The following is a 21731-nucleotide window of genomic DNA, read 5'->3' as shown; positions in this document are numbered from 1 at the left end:
CTTTCCGGCCTCTGACAAACCCTTGACCCAGGGAGGAATGGGTGGTGGGAATCACTCAGCAGCTTTAAATCCTGGGAGATGAATCAAGCTTGACTATGACCAGGCGTGTGTGTCCCGTGGGGCCAAGCCTTGAGGCTCATTCCTCAGGGCAGCGTTTCCAGACAAGGACAGTCCCAGCAGAATGAGTGTCAACACCAGTCAGGAGACCTGAGCTTCTGTCCTGGATCTGAGTGTGACTCTGGACAAATGCCTTTCCCTCTCTGGGGAATGATGAGGGCAGGGAGGAGGAGATCACTCAGGGTTTTTGTGCTCTGCTGTGTGGATCCCAGGATTGTGTCCTATATGAGGACAAGTTAAGTGAATTTGGCGCATGTACTTTGGCACGAGCAGAGTGCTCCATCTGGGTGGGATGTACACAGAGGCCTGGCAACCAGCCCTTCCAAGGAGTCGGGGAAGAGGAGGGAGCTCCAGGCTGATGGGATCTGGGCATCTTCACAGGGCCCAGGCTGGGAGAGACCACAGTGCCCCAAGCCTTGTTTTTGTCCTACAGGTTTGCTGTTACCATCCTTTACATCATACAATGTCCCCATGGGCAGGTGAGTCCCTGCTGAGCTATGTTTAGAGCATCCAGTCCTATCACCATGACCAGTTTGCTGTGTGACATTGGGCAAGCCTCTGCCACTCTCTGGGCCTCAGCTCCTTCATATGATGGAAAGGAGAGTTGGAGCCATTCGTGATGCTTCCATTTGTATAGCATCTTACCTTCATCAGGATGCTCATTCACAGACAGATGGTCTCTCAGTTGATGTTCAAAGCAACCCCCCAAGGTAGGGAACCTCTCAGCAGACCTATATTACAGGTGAGGAAACTGAGGCCCAAGTTTATTAAGTAACTCTTAAGAAATAGCAGACTTGAGGGGCACCTGGGTGGCTTAGTCGGTTAAGCATCCGACTTTCACTTAGGTCATGATCTCGCGGTTCATGGGTTTGAGCCCTGCGTTGGGCTCTGTGCTGACTGCCAGCTCAGAGCCTGGAGCCTGTTTCAGTCTGTGATTCCCTCTCTCTCTGACCCTCCCCTGCTCATGCTGTCTCCCTCTCTCTCTCTCTCCTAGAAATAAATAAAACATTAAAAAAAAAAAAGAAATAGCAGATTTGAGAGTTGACACCAGGTCTGGTTGACTCCAAAGCTCATTTCTTCTTCTTTTTTTAAAAAAAAAAAATTATTTATTTATTTTGAGAAAGAGAGAGAGAGAGGGAGGGGCAGAGAGAGAATCCCAAGCAGGCTCGACACTGTCAGTGTAAAGCCTGATGTCGGGCTTGAACTCAAGAACAGTGAGATCATGACCTGAGCTGAAATCGAGTCAGATGCCCATCTGACTGAGCCACCCAGGCACCCCTAATTTTCTTTAATGTTTATTTTTGACAGAGAGAGAGAGAGAGACAAAGTGTGAGTGGGGGAGGGGCAGAGAGAGAGGGAGACACAGAACTTGAAGCAGGCTCCAGGCTCTGAGCTGTCAGCACAGAGCCTGACACGGGGCTGGAACTCACAAACTGTGAGATTGTGACCTAACCGAAGTCGGACGCTTAACCAACTGAGGCNCTTGAAGCAGGCTCCAGGCTCTGAGCTGTCAGCACAGAGCCTGACACGGGGCTGGAACTCACAAACTGAGATTGTGACCTAACCGAAGTCGGACGCTTAACCAACTGAGGTACCCAGGCGCCCCTCCAAAGCTCATTTCTTTCCACTCCTTCATGTAGCCCCAGTTTTTCATAAAATGGAAATCTCAGACTGAATGAACCCTTCCAGCTTTGTCATGCATTGTCCTCAGAATTGGGGGAAACCAGTTCATCCATTTAGCCTTGTACACCAGAAAAAGGAGTAAGATGAGAGAGGGAGCCACACTGCAGCTAGAAGGGTTACTAGGCAGGCAAGGGGACCAGGAGGCCCCCTCGGCCAGGAGCTGACGGGAGCCTTGCCAAAGCCTCTCCCAGACTTGACCAACCTTGGAGGATTACAGGGCGTGATGAGGAGTTGGGGAGCTGGACTGGAAAATGAGCCTGGGGGCTGGGGTTTCCCTCTGCATCTCTGTGCTGGGATTGAGAACATTCTGGCATACCTCTGCTCAAAAAGATGCCCTCCTCATCCTGCTCACAGTGCCTGAGATTCCAGATCACAGGCATCTTCTTTGGTGTCTTGGAGAGCTTCCTGTCTTCCTGAGGTTCTTTTGAAATTCGGGATATTCATGGTTATTGAAAGAGAGGGCAGGGTCTCACTTCTGTGCTCAGAATCACAAACATTAAGAACTGCTGGGTGCTAGGTGTCCTAGGCTCAGTCTCCCAAATTAACTACTGCATAGTTCAAGGCGCTTCAAGGCACCTTGAAGACCAGGTGTTAGTGCCTCCCCAGTTCACTGCTAAGAAAGTGAGACTCGGGCTAAAGGGACTTACAGTTAAACATCATGGAACTAGAATCCAGACTAAGGTAATACTAAAGATTGTTTCATGTTCTCAGATGTATCTGTGGAAACATTATGTATAAAAATGAGATGCTGAAGAGTCTAAAATATCACATATTAGGAGAGACTTTAAAGTTAATTCATCTAAATAGTGTACTGTTATGCAGCATTAAAAGTGATGTCTGCAAATAATTCATAACTGTGTGGGGAGCTCATTATGATGTAGACAGACCTATGTATTTGGTATAATCTCAATTTATAACAGATATAGGTGTAAGGATAGATACAGAGGAAAGACACTGGAATATTGGCAGTGGTGATGTCTGATGTCTAAGCAGTGAGCGTATGTTGGAGAGGAAGATCAAGGGGAGATATGAGCCCCACATCTCAGCATGTCTGTGTCCCACACCCAAGCATCACAAATTCAAAACCCGACTCCCCATAGGGCAAGTGCTCTGGAAACATAAAAAAACATGAAACCAACCAGTAAATTGTGAAAGATAAATTACAATATTATTTACCTTAAAACAGTGGGGAGAAAAAGCAGGTTTTTTAGTTCCATTTTAATGGAACTAAAACCATGGAAAAACTATGAGCACCATTTTGAGAGACCCTTCCTTCCTTCCTTCCTTCCTTCCTTCCTTCCTTCCTTCCTTCCTTCCTTCCTTCCTTTCTTCTTCCCTTCTTTCCTTCCTTCCCCCTCCCTCTCTTCCTTCCTTCCTCCATCCTTCCCTTCCTCTCTCCTTCCCTCCTTCCATCCTCCCTTCCTTCCTTTCTTCTTCCCATCCCTCCTCCCTTCCCTCCTTCATTCCTACCTTCCTTCCTCTCTCTTTGTTTCTCCTCCTCTCCATATGTTTCTCTCTCTCTCTCTCTCTCTCCTCTCCAACCCTCTGCTCTCTGTCTCCCCTCCTCATCCCTCTTTGTCTCCTTCTATCTGTGGTGTGTATTTTCCAAAAGTAACATTTCATAACTAATCAGAAAAAGCTGATTAGTGAAAGCCCTTTGTATAAAACAAAATGGGTTACTAGAGGGGTTGTGCGAGGGGGGTGGGGCATTAAGGAATCTACTCCTGAAATCATTGCTACACCATATGCTAACTAACTTGGATGTAAATTAAACAATAAATAAATTTTTAAAATGGGGGCGCTGGGATTCACACCCAGGGCTGCTGGACTCTAGCCCCCTGCTCAGGTGGTGATTGGAGCTGGGGGAGCAGAACATGACCGCTGACGGCCAAGCCCTGAGAAGGTGGGCGCAGTGCGAGGGGCCTGGGGCAGGCAGATTCCTTTCCACAGCTTTCCCGGGCCAGGCCCTGCCCTGCCTAGAGCCCACGCCCCATGCTCTGCTTCTGTTGCAGTTTTTGGGGAAGTATGAGACTGTCATGTTCTACTGGCCCTCACTGCTGTGCCTGGCCTTCCTGCTGGGCCGCTTCCTGCACATGTTTGTCAAATCACTGAGGGTCCACCTGGGCTGGGAGCTGCAGATGGTGAGTACTGAGTATGAGCACCATGTGTGTGCTGGCAGGTCTCGTCTTCGCAGCAGCCTCATGAGGTAGGCGCTATTTTTACTTCTCCCATTCTGCATGAAGAGAGGTGGACCAAGAGAGGTGAGTTGCATTGCCCAACAGCATGTTGCTAGTCTGGAGTGGAGCCAGGACCGGAACAGGAGAGTTTGGTTGTTGAGGCTCTCTCTTAACCACTGTGCTCAACCTGAAAGAGCAGCATTACCCACATTCCTGCCCCCTGTGACAATAACCCATCAAACCCCCCCCCATGACCCAGCAATAGCACTGCTAGCAATTCACTCATGGGATACAGGCGTGCTGATGCATAGGGGCACATGGACCCCAATGTTCACAGCAGCACTCTCAACAATAGCCAAATCATGGAAAGAGCCTAAATGCCCATCAACTGATGAATGGATCAAGAAGATGTGGTTTATCTATACAATGGAATACTACATGGCAATGAGAAGGAATAGAATCTGGCCATGTGTAGCAACGTGGATGGAACTCGAGGTTGTTATGCTGAGTGAGTAAGTCAGGCAGAGAAAGACAGATACCATATGTTTTCACTCATATGTGGAATAGGAGAAACTTATCAGGGGACTATAGGGGAGGGGAAGGGGAAAAATAGTTAAGAAGAGGGAGGAGGCAAACCATAAGACACTCTTAAATACTGAGAACAAACTGAGGGTTTGAGGGTGGGGGAGAGGGGAAGGGGGGTGATGGGCATGGAGGAGGGCACTTGTTGGGATGAGCACTGGGTAACCAACTTGACAATAAAGTATAATTTAAAAAAAAAACACGAAGAGACCAAAACCCTAACAAGGGTTTGTGAGCCCCAGTGGATACCTCTCTGTTTTCTCACAGGAAGAAAAGCCTTTTCTGGAAGTTCACCAGGCAGAGCATGTCAAGCGGCTCCTGAGGAAGGCCCCCCCGCAGTAAGCCCCAGTGTGTTCCATTCACCCCTTGGGGTCTGCACCGGTGTTGATGATCCCTGACAGTGCTGGAGACCCTGAGATGACTCGATGGGCACATAGTAGTCAGGACTCTTGTTTGCTAATGACAGAAACTCCACTCAAACTAGATTAAAGAGAAAAAGGAAATGTGTGGCCTTCCATAATTAAAAACTCTAGAGGTGTTCAGTTCAGATGCAGATAGATTCAGTGGCCTAATTGATATCATAACCAGGGCTGGTTTCCTCATTTGCTCTTAGTTCTGCTTTAATCTGTGTTAGCTTCGTAGTTAGGTGGGCTTCCTCCCCCTTGGTGGCCCTCAGAATCTCTAAGCTTATATTCTCTTGGTTTAAGATCCTAGGAAAGAGAAACTTTCTACTAATTCAAACCACACTCCCATGAGTGTGTTTCACAGAGTTGCATCAGACCACATGCCTTCCCAGAACCAATTACTGGGCTAGGTGATTAGAGTAAATGGGTTGTTGGGCCTGTCATATGTTCATCACTGGAACTAGCAAGTGGTTCAGCCTCACTTAAATGGTAGGACTGAAGGGAGGGAGCAGGTTCCCAGAGAAACACTGCAGGGGCTGTTACCAATACCAGAGGACATAGCTCAGGGCCACACAGAAGCACCTGGTCTTCAGTGATCAACCCTATCCCTGCCACTGCCACTGTCTACCAGGGGATAAGCCCTAGAAAGGGGACGTGTCTAAGCCAGGGTCATACAGTGGCAAAGCTAGTACTCTGGTTAGAACTATGTTTAGTTACATGTAGCAGAAAATGCAAAATAACAGTGGGGACACACAAGAGGGAGATTTATTTCTTTCTCATATAAAAGAATTCTGGGGGTAGGTAGTTCATACTGACCCTGGACTGCCCACCATGGTAGGTTACTGGTCGCCTGTCTTTCTGCTCCAGCTCTTAGTAACTGTCATCATGAAGTTGTCTACGGTCCAAGATAGATGCTGGGGCAGGCTCCAGCTTGGACCAGCCTCTGTATCTGCATTTCAGACAGCAGGCAGGAGAACAGAAGAAAGATAATGGGGACCCTCCCAACTGTGTGAATTACACCTCAGTACCTCCCCAAACTGCCACATCCGGTGACATCTGACTGACCTGTGCTTAGTCTTGGTCCCTCTTTGGTGTAAGAAAAATCAGAAATCATAGCGCGTGAGTTTCGTGAATTGCTGTACTGAATAAAATTGAATCTCTGTTCTTAAGAATAAGGGGAGAATGAGAACTGGAATCTACCAGTATTCTCTAAATTCTAATATGAAGCAGAGGTTATTTTCAGAAGAATCAGGCATTTGTTTACCAACCACATCCTCTCTTTTCTGTTATTTATTCCTTCACAGGGAGACAAAAAAGTCCTGGTTCCAAACCAGGGTATATGAGTGGGACCCCTGCTTTCAGTTCCCAAGCAGAATGATTGGAACCACCGTGTTGGCTTTCATATGCCTATACCTTGTAAGTAGATCCAGACAAACCCTTTTCTATTTTATAAGTGGGATGGAGTTAGGGCAGGGCTTATTCTTTAAAAGCTGGGTCAAAATTGTGTCTGTACATCAAAGAAGTACAATTTTTTTACCTCCACCATTTTTATTCCAAGGACACTTTCACCCACATGGTGAATAACTAATAAATATAACTGAATTATTTGTGGAGACTTCCAGTTGTCTATTCCATGTTGAGAGCTTATAATATGCCACTCCATCCTAACAACAAGTAAAAATCTGAACAAACTGAAAATCAGCAGTTGTTCTTAGATCCATAAGAGAAGAGAAGTCATGGTGCAAACCATTGTTCCTAAAATTGGAGACATGTGGACCTAGAAAATCACAATGGAATTGGACAAATCAAATCCAGCAATGTATAGGATGAATTATACACCACAACCAAGTGGGATTTATGTTAGGTATGCAAGCCTGGTACAGTATTAAAAATCAATTGATGTAATCAGTCATATCTATAGCTGAGAGAAGAAAAATCACATGATTGTATCAACAGATGCAGGAAAAACATTTAACAAAATTCAACACCAGTTCATGATAAATTTTTTTCAGTAACTTAGACATAGAGGGGAACTTTCTCAATCCGATAAAAAAAAATCAAAAAATCTACAGCTAGCATCATCATATTTTATGGTGAGAAATTAGAAGCTTTCCCACAAAACTCAGGAAGAAGGCAAGAATGTTTCCCCTCATCACTCAACATCTACTTAGGAAATCCTAGCTAAGTAATAAGACAAGAAAAGGAAATAAAAGATACACGGGTTGGGAAGGAACAAGTAAAAATGTCTTTGTTTACAGATAACATGATTGTGTATGTAGAAAATCCAAAAGAATCAACAAAAAACTCCTGAAGGGGCATCTGGTTGCTCAGTTGATAGCTCATGTGACTCTTGATCTCAGATTTCTAAGTTTGAGCCCTATGTTGGGTGCAGAGATTACTTACAAATAAAATCATGTTAAAAATCCAACTCCTAGAACTAATAAGCAGTTATAGCAAGGTTGAAGGGTACAAGGTTAACATACAAAAGTCAATTGCTTTTCTATATATCAGCATCAAAGAAGAGGAATTTGAACTTAAAAAACAATATCATTTACATTAGCACCCCCCAAAAGGAATACTTAAATGTAAATCTAATAAAATATGTACATGATCTATATGAGGAAAACTACAAACCTGTGTTGAAAGAAATCAAAGAAGAACTAAATACATGGAGAGATATTCCATATGCGTGGATAGAAAGATTCAATATTGTCAAGATATTAGTACTTTCCAACTTGATCTATGTATATTGGGATTGATCTATATTGGAATTCAGTGCAATCTCAATCAAAACCCCAGGGGGTTAGTTTGTGGATATTGACAAACTGGTTCTGAAGTTTATAGAGAGAGGCAAAAGACTCCTAATAGCCAACACAATATTAAAGGAAAAGAAGAAAGTTAGAGGACTGACACTACTTGATTTCAAGCCTTACTACAAAGCTACCCTAATCATGATGGTGTGATGTTGCCAATACAGACAAGTGAATCAATGATAGAGTGCTAAGAAATAGACCAACATAAATATAGTCAACTTATCTTTGACAGAGGCGCAAAGGCAATACAATGGAGCAAATATTTCCTCTTTAACAAATAGTGCTGGAGCAACTAGACATCCACATGCAAAAAAAAATGAGTCTAGACACATACCTTCCTAAATATTAAATTAAAATGAATCACAGACATAAATGTCAAATGCAAAACTATAAAATTCCTAGAAGGTGAAATCATAGAAAATTTAGATGACCTTGGGTTTGGTAATGACTTTTTATTTTTTAAATTAAACTAAATTAATTATTATTGTTTTTATTATTTGGCATTACCAAGCATTATTAAATGTTACATTATTTCAAGTATACAGTATAGTGATTCAGCAATTCTATACATTACTCAGGGCTCCTCATGATAAATGTACTCTTAATCTCCTTCATCTGTTTTGCCCATCCCCCTACCCACTTCCCCTCTGATAATCACTGGTTGGTTTTCTATAATTAAGTGGTGAAGATTTTTTTAGATATGACACCAAAGACACAATCCATGAAAGAAAGATGATAACCTGGACTTCATTTAAATACTGGACTTCAGTAAAACATTTTACTCTGCAAGAAGATTCTGCTAAGAGAGTGAAAAGACAAGCCACACACTGGGAGAAAATATTTGCAAAAGACTCATCTGAAAAAGACTGTTATTCAAAGTATACAAAGACCTCTTAAAATTCAACAATAAGAAAACAAATAACCTGATTAAAAAATGGACCAAAGACCTTAAATAGGCACCTCACAGAGAAGATAGACTAATGGCAAATAAGCAAATGAAATCATGCTGTTTAGCATATGTCATCAGGAAAATGAACATTAAAACAATGATCAAAACAATTACTACACATTAGAATGTTAGAATGGCCAAAATTCAGAACACTGCCAACACCAAATGCTGACAAGGATGTGAAGCAGCAGGTATTCTCATTCATTGCTGGTGGGAATACAAATGGTACAGCCACTTTGGGAGACACTTTGGTTGGTTCTGACAAAACTAAATGTACTCTTACCATATGATCCAGTAATCACCCTCCTTGGTATTTACCCACATGCACTGAAAAGTTATGTCCACACACACAAATAAAAAAACGTGCACATGGATGTTTATAGCAGCTTTATACATAACTGCCAAAATATAGACATGACCAAGAGCTCTTCAGTAGGCGAATGGATAAATAATCTTTGATACATCCAGACAATGGGATACAGTTCAGCACTAAAATGAAATGAACTACCAAGCCATGAAAAGACCTAGAAGAAACTTAGATACATATTAATAAGTGAAAGATGCCAATTTGAAAAGGTTTACGTTATATGATTCCAACTGTGTGACATTTTGAAAGTCTAAATTATGGAGACAATAAAAGATCAGTGGTTGCCAAGAACTGGGGAGAGGGAGGGAAGAATAGGCAGAACACAGAAGATTTTAAGGCAGTGAAAGGACTTTGTATGGTACTATCATGGTAGATACATGTCATTAGACATTTGTCCAAACCCACAGAATGTGCAACACTGAGAGTGAACACTGATATAAACTATGGACTTTGGGTGATCATCATGTTTCAGTATAGGTACATTATTTAAGTTTACTTTCTCAAGAAAAATAAATTAATGTTGCCATAATTCTGACTTTCATATTTTATTAAGCACAGACTCAAAGCATTTCATGTAGTCAAAGTTATCTGAGGTAAAATGTCTGGGTCAAAAGGAGGGTCAAAATGGAAAGATAGAAATGGGAAGACCATATTGTCTTCCAGATGATACCTATATAAATTAATCCTGTGATTAAGTTAAAAAATTTTAATGTTTATTTTTGAGAGAGACAGACAGACAGAGCTTGAATGGGGGAGGGGCAGAGAGAGGGGGAGACACAGAATCCAAAGCAGGCTCCAGGCTCTCAGCTGTCAGCACAGAGCCTGATGTGGGACGTGAACCCACAAACCATAAGATCATGACCTGAGCCAAAGTCAGATGCTTGACTGACTGAGCCACCCAGGTGCCCCTCCTGTGATTAAGTTTTAAATGAAAGTATGAGTTAGGTGATGCTGGAGTACCACATAAACCCCTAAATTTTAGTGACTTAACACTAGATATATGTTTGCCTATGTAACAATGTTGAGTAGGTATTCAGGTTTGGGGGGCAACAGTCCTCCATGTGTTATTCTCTAACCGAGATTATTCCATCATGTGCCTCATTATCCCAAGAAACTTCACCCTCTGCATCCAGTCAGCAGAAGGGGAAGGTGCATGGAGGAATGCATGTGGGAGGTTTTCAAAGTGCCCTTGTAGAATAGCACACATTCCTTCCACTCATCTTCCATGGGCAAGAACCTTGTCACATGGCCATATCTAACCCCAGGGATGCTGGGAAATGTAGTCCAGCTTTGTGCCCAAAGAGGGGGAGAATGGATTTTAACTGGCAACTGGAGTTCTCTGCAATGTGAATAACTGACTTGGAGTTATTGTGTTCGTTTAGTCTTTAGTGGTTATCTACTGTATGCCAAGCACTATGGTAAAGAGAGAAGAGAGCTGATTCAGCAGAGTCTTGGCCTGGGAGAGACCCATGGTCTAAGAGAAGGGGATATGATGTGGTATGAAGTATGTGCCATGTAGAGAGAGACAAAGAAGAGATGAAAGTGCTCTGAAAGTTTGGTGCGTTATTCTAGTTTGAGAAGCTCCCTGAAGATGGTGGCATTTGCACTGCCCATTCAAAGACAAACAGTATTTGGCTGATTAAGTAAAATGGTAGTAGGAACTCCAGAAGCTTTGTCATGATGGAAGGCGGTATGAAGGCATGATGACAGGATGATGGGAGTGAGGAAGTGTGGCACATATACAGCAAACAGTACTTTCTCCAATGTGGTTACCACGAAGATGCAAGAAGAAAGCAGTGAGAGATATGGCTGGAATTGTCCCCAAGGTCTCTTCTTATTCAAAGTTAGACATTCATTTCACTTGGAGGTAATTAATGCTTATGGAGTGACTTGAGCCCTTGTAGGACTTAGCCTTGTATGCTGTAGAGTGAAGGAAAGAATTTGGGGTGACTCCAGAGATGTTTTCAGAGAAGTCACAATCCCACCCATCTTGGTATCGCCAGTGTTCAGAATCTATTTTTGGTGTGTTTTGAACTTCAAAGAGTTTTGACCTCATAACCAAAGAGAGGTCAGTATGTTGTTTACTTACTAGGCTGGACTTGGATAAGACTGAAATGTTTGCTCTTTGCGCCAGTTCATTGTCATGGAGTTCTGCATGTTCATGTATGTGAGAGATGAGCTGGATGTGTTTGAAGGGGAGCTGGAGAACTACATTGCCTCTATGAACGAGACGGGGACCCTGACCCCAGTCATCCTGCAGGTGAAAGAGCTGATGAATGTCAGCAAAGGTAAAACCATCCCACTCCCTTTGTTGGGAAAATTAGAAAGACTTATAACTGGTGGTGGGTGCATGCCTGGAATAATTATTGCTGGAGTATTGCTACTAACTGCACAAGGTGACTGCGTTTGGAGAAAAGTGGGTTACAATGGATCTATGCCTCCCTGGGTGACTAGAAGGCCAGTGAGGTCAGGATCCAGGCCATTTTGTTAAAAACTATTTGGGGCTGAACTGCACACTCCTGAGAAGTTTCTCATTTTAAATAGCCTATTTGGTTCTGATGCCAGTGGGAACAACTAAAATCATCATACATTTCTCACTTTGGAAAAAATAAAACAGCAAGACTTGGCTTTTCTTTAGGATTATATGGAAAATGTATTTATGTTGTTCAGATTTAATTTCTGCTTAATTCAGGCTGCTATAACAAATTACCATAGACTGGGTAGTAGAAACAACACACACTTGTTCCCCAGTTCAGGGGTCTGGTGAGTTCAAGGTGCCAACAGATCTGGGGTCTCGTGAGGGCTTGCTTCCTGAGTTCCAGACGGCCATCTCTATGCATCCTCAAGTGCTGGAGACCAGGGAGAGGAAGCAGGCCCTCTCCCATCTTTCTTATATGGGCACTAATCCCAAAAGCCATGTCTCTAAATACCATCATACTGGGTGTTAGGGCTTCAACATATGAATCTGCCCGTGGCAGTCACTTTCCCTTAAAAAGGCAGCTTTCTTTGAAACATTCTAACTCTGTGCCCATTGCCTACAGAGGGAGGAGAGTTCTTCTCTCTTTCCTGCAGAGAAAGGGCCTGGATAAGATGTCAGGTACACTCTGTGTGATCAGACAAGTCAGGTCCTCTCTCTTGTACCCTGGTTTCCTCATCTTTAAAATGGGGCACGGGGGCTCCTGGGTGGCTCAGTCGGTTGAGCTTCCGACTTGGGGTCAGGTCATGATCTCACAGTTCATGGGTTTGAGCCCCGCATCGGGCTCTGTGCTGACAGCTAGCTCAGAGCCTGGAGCCTGTTTCAGATTTTGTGTCTCCCTCTCTCTCTGACCCTCCCCTGCTCATGCTGCCTCTCTCTCTCTCTCTCAGAAATAAATAAAAACATTTAAATAAATAAAATGGGGCACGGATAGAGGAGCTAAGGTTTCCAGAAGCCTTTATTTAATGGCCATAAATTACCCTTAAGCCATGAAACAGGTGTTGCCAATACGTTTACTTAAGACTCATAAGCTAGTAGAGTATTTCCCAGAGCGGGGAAATGGATCTACTGTGAATTGTTTGAGGAAAATTCTCTTTCGTACTTGTGACATGGGAAGTTACCTTTCTTTTAAATTCAAGTTAGTTAACATACTAACTTAGTTAACATAACTAACATAGTTAGTTAACATAGTCTTGACTTCAGGATAGAACCCGGGGACTCATCTCTTACATATGACACTCAGTACTCAACCCAAAAAGTGCCCTCCTTAATGCCCATCACTCATTCAACCCATCCCCCCACCTACCACCCCTCCAGCAACTCTCAGTTTGTTCTCTGTATTTAAGAGTGTCTTATGGTTTGCCCTCCTCTCTGTTTCTATCTTATTTTTCCTTCCTTCCCCTATGTTCATCTGTTGTGTTTCTTAAATAGCACACATGAGTGAAATCATATGATATCTGTTTTTCTCTGACTGACTTCTTTTGCTTAGCATAATACTCTTTAGTTCCATCCACATTATTGCAAATGACAAGATTTCATTCTTTTTCATTGCCAAGTAGTATCCATTATATGTATATACCACATCTTCTTAATCCATGCATCAATTGATGGACACTTGGGCTCTTTTCATACTTTGCCTATTGTTGATAGCGCCGCTATAAACATCGGGGTCCACATGCCCCTTCGAATCAGCATTTTTGTATCCTTTGGATGGATACCTACTGGTATAATTGCTGAGTCATAGGGTAAATGGAAAGTTACCTTTTATGTGAACACTGGAGCAGATACTGCCTCTTCTCTATCACCACACTTTATTGTTGCCCTTGAACATTTGTATTCACCTTTAATGTTGATTTATGTTCTGCCTTTTGAGTCCCTGAGGACAGTACTCAGCAAGCATACTCTAATCTTTAAGTTCAGTAATACCAGTTCTAAGTCATACTTTTTTAAGTTTACATTTCCACCCCTCTTCTTGGCAAGTTTTTGTTTTATTTATTTTTTTTTAATTTTTAAAATATTTTATTTTTTAGTCATCTCTATGCCCAGGGTGGGGCTTGAACTCACGACTCCAAGATGAGGAGTTTCACCCTCCACTGACTAAGCCAGGCAGGCACCCCTGGGCAAGTTTCTAATGCCAACTTGAGTTACTTGGCTCTGGGTGAACTGTAGTAGTAAATATATCATCTTGTTCACTCATGTTTTACTCCATCTTACATGAATTTCCTCACGTGTTTAGGTTCTTTGAGAATCAAAATATAAAAATCACTCTGTCTTGATTTTTTCCAGCTTTAAAACAGCTGCCCTCTGGCCAAGAGAGACTTCTTTTTTCTTTTAAAATTTTTAACATTTATTTATTTTTGAGAGACAGAGAGAGAAAGAGCATGAGCTGGCGAGAGTCAGAGAGAGGGAGACACAGGATTTGAAGCAGGCTCCAGGCTCTGAGCTAGCTGTTAGCACAGAACCTGACGCAGGGCTCAAACCCATGAACTGTGAGATCATGACCTGAGCTGAAGTCGGATGCTCAACTGACTGAGCCACCCAGGCGCCCCTGGCCAAGAGAGGCTTCTAAACTGAACATGCTTCATCTTTGTTTGAGAAGATAAAGGTGTGTAGTCATGTTCTTGCTGCTGGCTGGCGGGAGCCTGCACTCACTCTGCTTGTGGCCAGACTCCTCTAATTCTTTCCTTTCCTTCAAGGATTGCTGCACCCCCAGGGGTGAGACTTTTGGTGGTTTACTCACATCCTTTGTGTTGGTTGAGGTTTGGGATATAGCAGTTGCCTAATCCTGGTGATTCTGGGGCAGAGACATGTTTGAAACTTGAAAGGAATGAAAATCAGCTTCTTTTTCCTTCTCTTTAAGAGAGTTTTTTGAAGATCTAATTCACACGCATACAAATCATCCATTTAAAGTACAATTCAGGGGCGCCTGGGTGGCTCAGTCGGTTAAACGTCCAACTTCAGTTCAGGTCATGGTCTCACAGTTCATGAATTCGAGCCCCATGTTGGGCTCTGTGCTGACAGCCCAGAGCCTGGGGCCTGCTTTGAATTCTGTGTCTCCCTCTCTCTCTGCCTCTCCCTACTCATGCTCTCTCTCTCTCTCAAAAATAAAATAAACGTTAAAAATGTTTTTAAAAAGGACACCTGAGTGGCCAGTCAGTTAAGCATCCAACTTCAGCTCAGGTCATGATCTTGCAGTCTGTGAGTTTCAGCCCCACATCGGGCTCTGTGGTGACAGCTCAGAGCCTGGAGCCTGCTTCCAATTTTGTGTCTCCTCTCTCTCTACCCCTCCCCCACTCACACTCTGTCTCTCTTTCTCTCTCAAAAGTAAAATAAATATTAAAAAAATAAAAAGCAAAGAAAATAAAGTACAATTCAGTGGTTTTAGTATATTCTTAACCATCCCCACAATCAAATTTAGAATATTTTCATCACCCTAAAAAGAAATCATGACCATTTGCAATCATTCCCCATTTCCCCTCAACTCTCCCAGCCCTAGATTACCATTGTTTTCTGTTTCTGTGGATTGGGCTCTTCTGGATTTCTTACATAAATGTGGTCTTTCTTCATTGGCTTCTCTCACATAGCAAATGTTTACAAAGTTTACCTATGTATAGCATGGGTCCCAATTTCATTATTCTTTATTGCTGGATTTTAAAAATAGTTTTTAAGTTTATTTACTTTGGGAGAGAGAGAGGGGGCACAAGCAGGAGCGGAGCAGAGAGCAAGAGGGAGAGAGAGAATCCCAAGCAGGTTCTTCACTGTCCACATGGAGTCCTATGTGGGGCTCCATCTCACAAACCATGAGATCATGACCTGAGCCAAAATCAAGAGTTGGACACTTAACCAATTGAGCCACCCAGGTGCTCTGCTGTATGTTTTTTAATTACAGCCATCTAGTAAGTGTGAAATGAGATCTTTTTGTGGTTTAGATTTTCATTTCCATGATGGCTAATGATATTGAGAATCTTTACATGTACTTATTGGCCATTTGTACATCTTCTGTGAGTAATGTCCATGGAGATTCATTGCCTACTTTTAATTTTTTTAATGTTTATTTTTGAGAGAGAGACAGAGAGACAGAGCATGAGCATGGCAGAGGCAGAGAGAGAGGAGACACAGAATTGGAAGCAGGCTCCAGGATCTGAGCCCTCAACAGGGAGCCTGATGTGGGGCTCGAACACACAAACCATGAGATCATGACCTGGGCCAAAGTTGGACACTTAACCTACTGAGCCACCCAGGTGCCCTCGTTGCCTACTTTTAAATTGAATTATTTATTGATTCCTGAGCTGTAGGAATTCTTTATATTACACATAATCCCATAGAGAGATACAATTTGAAAATATTTTCTCCTAGTCTGCGTGTTGCTTTTTCACTTTTTGGTTGGTGTCCTTTGCAACACAAATATTTCAAACTTTGATGGAGTCCAACATATTCATTTTTCTTTTATCACTTGTATGTATTTAAGAAAACATTCCCTAACTTGAAGTCTACAAATATTTATTCTCATATTTTCTTCTGAGACTTTTGTAAGTTTAGCTTTTATGTTTAAGCCTGTGATCTATTTTGCATTAATTTTTGCCTATGCTGTGAGGTAATGTTCCAACTTCCTTGTTTTGCATGTGAATATCAGTTGCCCCTGTCCCATTTGTTGAAAAGCATATTCTTTTCCCCACACTGAATTGTCTTTTCATCCTTGATGAAAATACAGTGACCATGAGGGTTTACTTCTAGATTCTCAGTTTATTACATTGATCTGTTTGTCTATCTGTATGGCAGCACCCCACTTCACGACTAGCTTTGTAGTAAGTTTGAAATCAAGAAGTTTGAGTCTTGCAATTTCCTTCTTCTCTTTCCAGGTTGTATTGCCTGTTCTGGGTCCCTTCATTTTTATATGAATTATAGGATTTGCTTATCAATTTTTGCAAAAATGGCATTGGAATTCTGACAGGGTTGGGTTGAATCTTTAGATAATTTAGGGAGCCTTGCCATGTTAACAAAGAATGTCCAATACACAAAAGCGGCGCGTCTTTCTGTTAATCTAAGTCTTCTGTAATTACTTTCAACAATCTTTTGTAGTTTTCAGTGTATGAGTTGTATACTTCTGCTAAATTTATTCTTAAGTATTTTTATCCTTTCTGATACTAGTGCAAATGCAGTTGTTTTCTTAATTTTCACATTGTGCATTGCTAGGGTACAGAATACAGTTGATTTTTATATATTTGTCTTGTGTTCTGCAGACTTGCTGAACTCGTTTATTAATGGTTTGAATATTTTTGGTTGTTTGTTTATTCCTTGGGATTTTTAAGTATAAGAACAAATCACCGGTGAATAGAGATAGTTTTATTTATTCCTTTGCAGTTGGCTGCATTTTCTTGCCTAATTGCCATGGCTAGACCCTTTAGTATGATGTTGGATAGAATTGGCAAAAGTAGATGTTGATTTTCTTAGTCCTGAACTTAGAGGGAAAGCAGTCAGTCTTTCACTGTTAAGTATGATGTTACCTGTGGGTTTTTTGCAGATGCTTTTTATCAGGTTAAGGAAGTTCTCTTTGGTTTTGACTTTATGGAGCATTTTTAATGCTGAAGAGCTGTTGGGTTTGTTTGTTTTTTTTTAATGCTTTTATTGGACTGACTGAGAAACAGCTTGTCCAGAAGGTTTTATACCTACAAATCATCTCCCTTCCCTCTTTCTCCATCCCTTTCTCATAAGCACACGGGGTCACATGAAAGCATGTTAGATACAATATATTAAAAACTGTGAGTAATGTCTGTGGAGATTCTCCACAGGATCGATGGGATGAAAGAAAGATGAAAAAATATTCAAGACCTCTTGATTCCAGTGATCCTTGGACATGGTTGCTCTTTACTGGAGGTGGTAAATAGAAATAAACTATTAGTGGTTTTACAAGGATGGAAGGTAACTATGATGTGTATACTCCCTAACTTTCCCTTCCCACTACTCACTGTAGATGGAAAATAATAATACCAAAGGAGAGGCTTGTGCAGGAAGTAAAGTATATCAAGGGTGTGTCTGGCTGAAATGAAACAGAAATATAAGCAAGACTTTATTCTCACAGCCCTTTCTGTGTGAGCTTCTGCATTTTGAAAATACTCTTTCTGGTTCATCTTGTCAGACCTCTCATGTCCCTTTTTCTACTTCAGGAGTCTGGCTGGTGACCATCTTGCCCGCCTCCCTCACGTGTGTGAGCTATCTGTTCCACATACTGGCGTGTTACAGGTAAGAGGGCTCTGGGAGTCATTTGCGTGTCTTCAGCCAGAACCTTTCTAAAAATTCCTAAGCAGTGACAGCAGTGCCCATATTGGAACCAGGGAGGTGTGTGTGGCCCAGAGACAGCCACATCCATTGGGAGTAAAACAAACCCCAAAACGAAAAAAACTATTCATTTGAGCTTCTACCATAAGCTTGATGTTGTGCTTAGAATCTTGATTTTCACCACAACCGGAGAGGTACTTTCAGCTCTGTTTTTACAGCTGAGAAGGCCGAGACTCCACAAAATAACTCACCCAGGCCATTAGCAGTAGGCCGTGTCCTCTACCCTGAGGGGCCTTGTCGCTTCTGCTACACTCGGCATCCCTATTGGGTGTCAGGCCTGCCCTGCTCTCCAGGACTGACCACACGGGGTTCCCAGAGGGTGCATCCAGCTCAAAGGGACATCAAAGGAGATAGGGTCAAGGGCACCAGGTGCATCAGTCTCAGAAGAGCAGAGTAGGAGGAGGGGACGGCCTTCAGTATGTAGTGAGCTCTCCAGTGCAGACAGCAGTATCTGCCCTCCCTCCTCTCTGTCAGCTCCTTCCTCCCCCCACCTCAGTCTCTCACTCATATGCAGTCACAGGATCCCAGGGCCAGCTCCTACCCCTCCAAAGCATCCTGCCTTTACATCCTCCCCATCTGGCTGCACAAAGGGTGGGTCCCTGGCAGATCGCATTCTGGCACGAAGAGGCCCCAGCTCTCCATCACAGCCCTAGCCTCTTCCCTCTTTCGCTTTCTTCTCTCCAGACCCCTTGGGTAGCTGGACACTACTGCCCTCCCCGACCCTGCCTGATGCAGGGCTATATCTGCTCCCCCCTTCATTGACCTGCAGGTGCCTAGGAGATGATTAGTGAGACATTAGACCACAACTAGTCACAGCCGCCTTTTAGAGCAGGCTGCACTGACANGCACCAGGTGCATCAGTCTCAGAAGAGCAGAGTAGGAGGAGGGGACGGCCTTCAGTATGTAGTGAGCTCTCCAGTGCAGACAGCAGTATCTGCCCTCCCTCCTCTCTGTCAGCTCCTTCCTCCCCCCACCTCAGTCTCTAACTCATATGCAGTCACAGGAGCCCATCTCCCATTCAGACTCCACAGTTTGTTACCCTAGAACTAAACATTACTCATTTTCTGCATCCTTCCAGAAATTTCCTCTGCATCATGAAAATATATCTGTGTGTTTATATTCCTGGTGGCATACTCTACTCTGAAACATAATAAAAACCAGAGATGCAATTTTGACTTNGGCACTGTGCCAGTATTTTTATTTTTCTTAGAATTATTACAACCTATATACAGCCTCTTTTTTAAAAATGTTATAAAAATATTTAGTATAAATCTTTCTCCCATTCAGACTCCACAGTTTGTTACCCTAGAACTAAACATTACTCATTTTCTGCATCCTTCCAGAAATTTCCTCTGCATCATGAAAATATATCTGTGTGTTTATATTCCTGGTGGCATACTCTACTCTGAAACATAATAAAAACCAGAGATGCAATTTTGACTTTTCTAACAGACACGAGTAAAATGTAAAAAAGGAGATGAAAATAATTTAATAATATATTTTATTTAACCCAACATAGCCCCAAACCATCATCTTGTCATGTAGTAAATATACAAACTATTAATGAGATATTTACATTCCTTATTTCATACTAAATCTTTCCAATTTAGTGATTATAATGTTGCAAAACCTCCTGGAAAATGCTGGAGATAGAATATTAGGGGGAAAGTGGGACATAGACGTAAATGGGGATTGTGAACATAACCAACCTAATCTTTGTGCCAAGGACCAGGCTGAGGCCAGCACATAGGGAAAGGAGGCAGAGGATTGCTGGGGGGCTGGGCTTATGAAGGGCTGCGGTTCCTACCAGGTGCATCTATCATTAAAAACAGTTTTCCATTTTTACCTATTTTGAAATATTATTACATGAGTAATACATATGCATCACAGAAAAAGTAATAGAGCAAAGTGAAGAAAATAAAAGCCACACATACAGTCTCAACTATCACATTCAGTCACCATTAAGACTGGGGAACTACATAATATTTTTGCATAATATGTTAAGATTTTTAAATCATCAGGGAAATACATGTCAAGACCACAGCATGGTAGGTACCCAAAGACAAGAAATGATAAGTATTGGTGAGGACATGGAAAAAAAGGAACCCTCATGCGCTGTTAGCAGGAATGGAAGTTAGTGCAGCCACTGTGGAAAACAGTATGGAGGTTCCTCAAAAAAGTAAAAATAGAACTACATATGATCCAGCAATTTCATTTCTGGGTATTTATCTGAAAAAAACAAGAACAAAAACAAAAACACTGTTTCAAAAAGATATTTGCACCCAGTGTTTATTGCAACATTATTTTCAATATTCAAGATATGGAAACAACCTTAGTGTCCATTGATGGATGAATGGACAAAGAAGACGTCTCTCTCTCTCTCTCTCTCTCTCTCTCTCACACACACACACACACACACACACACACACACACTGAAATACTACTCAGCCACAAAAAAGAATGAAATCTTGCCATTTCCAGCAACACAGTTGGAACTTGAAGGTATTATGTTTAGTGAAGTCAGACAGAGAAAGACAAATACCATATGATCTCACTTATATGTGGAATCTGAAACAAAACAAAACAAAAACCCAAGCTCACAGATACAAAGAAGAGATTTAAGGTTGTCAGAGGCAATGGTAGGGGGTGGGGGTGGGTGAAGAGAGTCAAAAGGTACAAGCTTCTAGTTATAAAATAAATGTCATGGGGAGTTACCATGCAGCATGATGACTGTAGTTAACAGCACTGTGTTGCATATTTGAAAGTCAGTAGGCGTAGATCTTAAAACTTTTAATCACAAGGGAAAAAACTTGGAACTATGTAAGGTGATGGATGTTAACTAGTCTCCTCTGGTGACCATTTTTCAACATGCACAAATATGGGATCATTACGTTGTACACTTGAAACTAATGGAGTGTTATATGTCAATTATATCACAGTTTAAAATGTATTTTATTTTAACATAATTTAGGAGAGAGAGAGCACATATGCGCACAAGCTGGGAAGGAGCAGAGGGAGGGAAAGAATCTTGAACAGGCTCCATGCTCAGCGCAGAGCCTGACATAGGGCTTGATCCCAGAACCATGAGATCATGACCTGAGCCAAAATCAAGAGTCAGATGCTCAATGAACTGAGCCACCCAGGTGCCTAAAACAGATTTGAAAAATATTTTTAAGGCTAATGAGAACTGTCCCATGAGCCATGGTCAGTAAGGGAAGCTGACCTGGCTTCCATGTCCCTCCTCAGGCTCTTCTGTTTGCATCGCCTGAGCTCTGAGTACATAAGGCACTGTGGTTATGAGCATTACTGAGTCCTCACTGTTTCTCTAGAAAGCACATGAAGAGGCTGTGGGCAGGAAATAAGCACTTTCTCCCTTTGAAGTTCCATCATCCTTCCTCGTCGGAGAGTGTGGTGAGTCTACAGAGGCCTGTCTATGAGACCAAGTGGCCAAGTCCTGCTCTCCTGCCCCTTTGACATCCTGGGGGGAGGAACAGCCCTGCACTGGGCGTCCAGAGTCCTCAATTCTAGTACACTCAGCTGCTGGGTGACCCAGGATAGTCACTATCCCCGTCTGGCCCTTGGTTTCCTCATCTGTAAAATGATGACAGTCACGGCACCTGTCCTGGTGTGTTGGTGGGTGAACCTCAAATGAGGCAGGGATGCTGGACCCATGTATTAGAGGTAATCAGTGTTTTCTCCCCTCTCCATTTCCTTTTTAAATCTCAGGTGGCCATTGCAAGGTACTCTGGCTGGCAAATAGCCTATATTCTGTGGGGTAAGTGTTATCATGTGACCCATTCCCTGGGCACCGGTGGGGTCCTGGCTGT

The 21731-nt window shown here is 42.5% G+C and overlaps 1 protein-coding gene across 1 annotated transcript in view; it reads left to right on the top strand.

The window, feature by feature from the left end:
• LOC144224986 (stimulated by retinoic acid gene 6 protein-like) overlaps positions 1-21731 on the top strand; it is a 38747-nt gene that overhangs the window by 10459 nt on the left and 6557 nt on the right. Inside the window, exons 5-12 of the mRNA XM_077756069.1 lie at positions 551-596; positions 3813-3941; positions 4827-4897; positions 6268-6379; positions 11227-11380; positions 17733-17808; positions 21234-21315; positions 21631-21679. Coding sequence (XP_077612195.1) covers positions 551-596; positions 3813-3941; positions 4827-4897; positions 6268-6379; positions 11227-11380; positions 17733-17808; positions 21234-21315; positions 21631-21679 — 719 coding nt within the window. The remainder of the gene's footprint in view (positions 1-550; positions 597-3812; positions 3942-4826; positions 4898-6267; positions 6380-11226; positions 11381-17732; positions 17809-21233; positions 21316-21630; positions 21680-21731) is intronic.

This window comes from Crocuta crocuta, unplaced genomic scaffold, assembly GCF_008692635.1.
Source record: "Crocuta crocuta isolate KB4526 unplaced genomic scaffold, BGI_CrCroc_1.0 scaffold431, whole genome shotgun sequence".
In the NCBI taxonomy this organism is placed as follows: Eukaryota; Metazoa; Chordata; class Mammalia; order Carnivora; family Hyaenidae; genus Crocuta; species Crocuta crocuta.
This window is presented reverse-complemented; position numbering and strand designations above follow the sequence as displayed.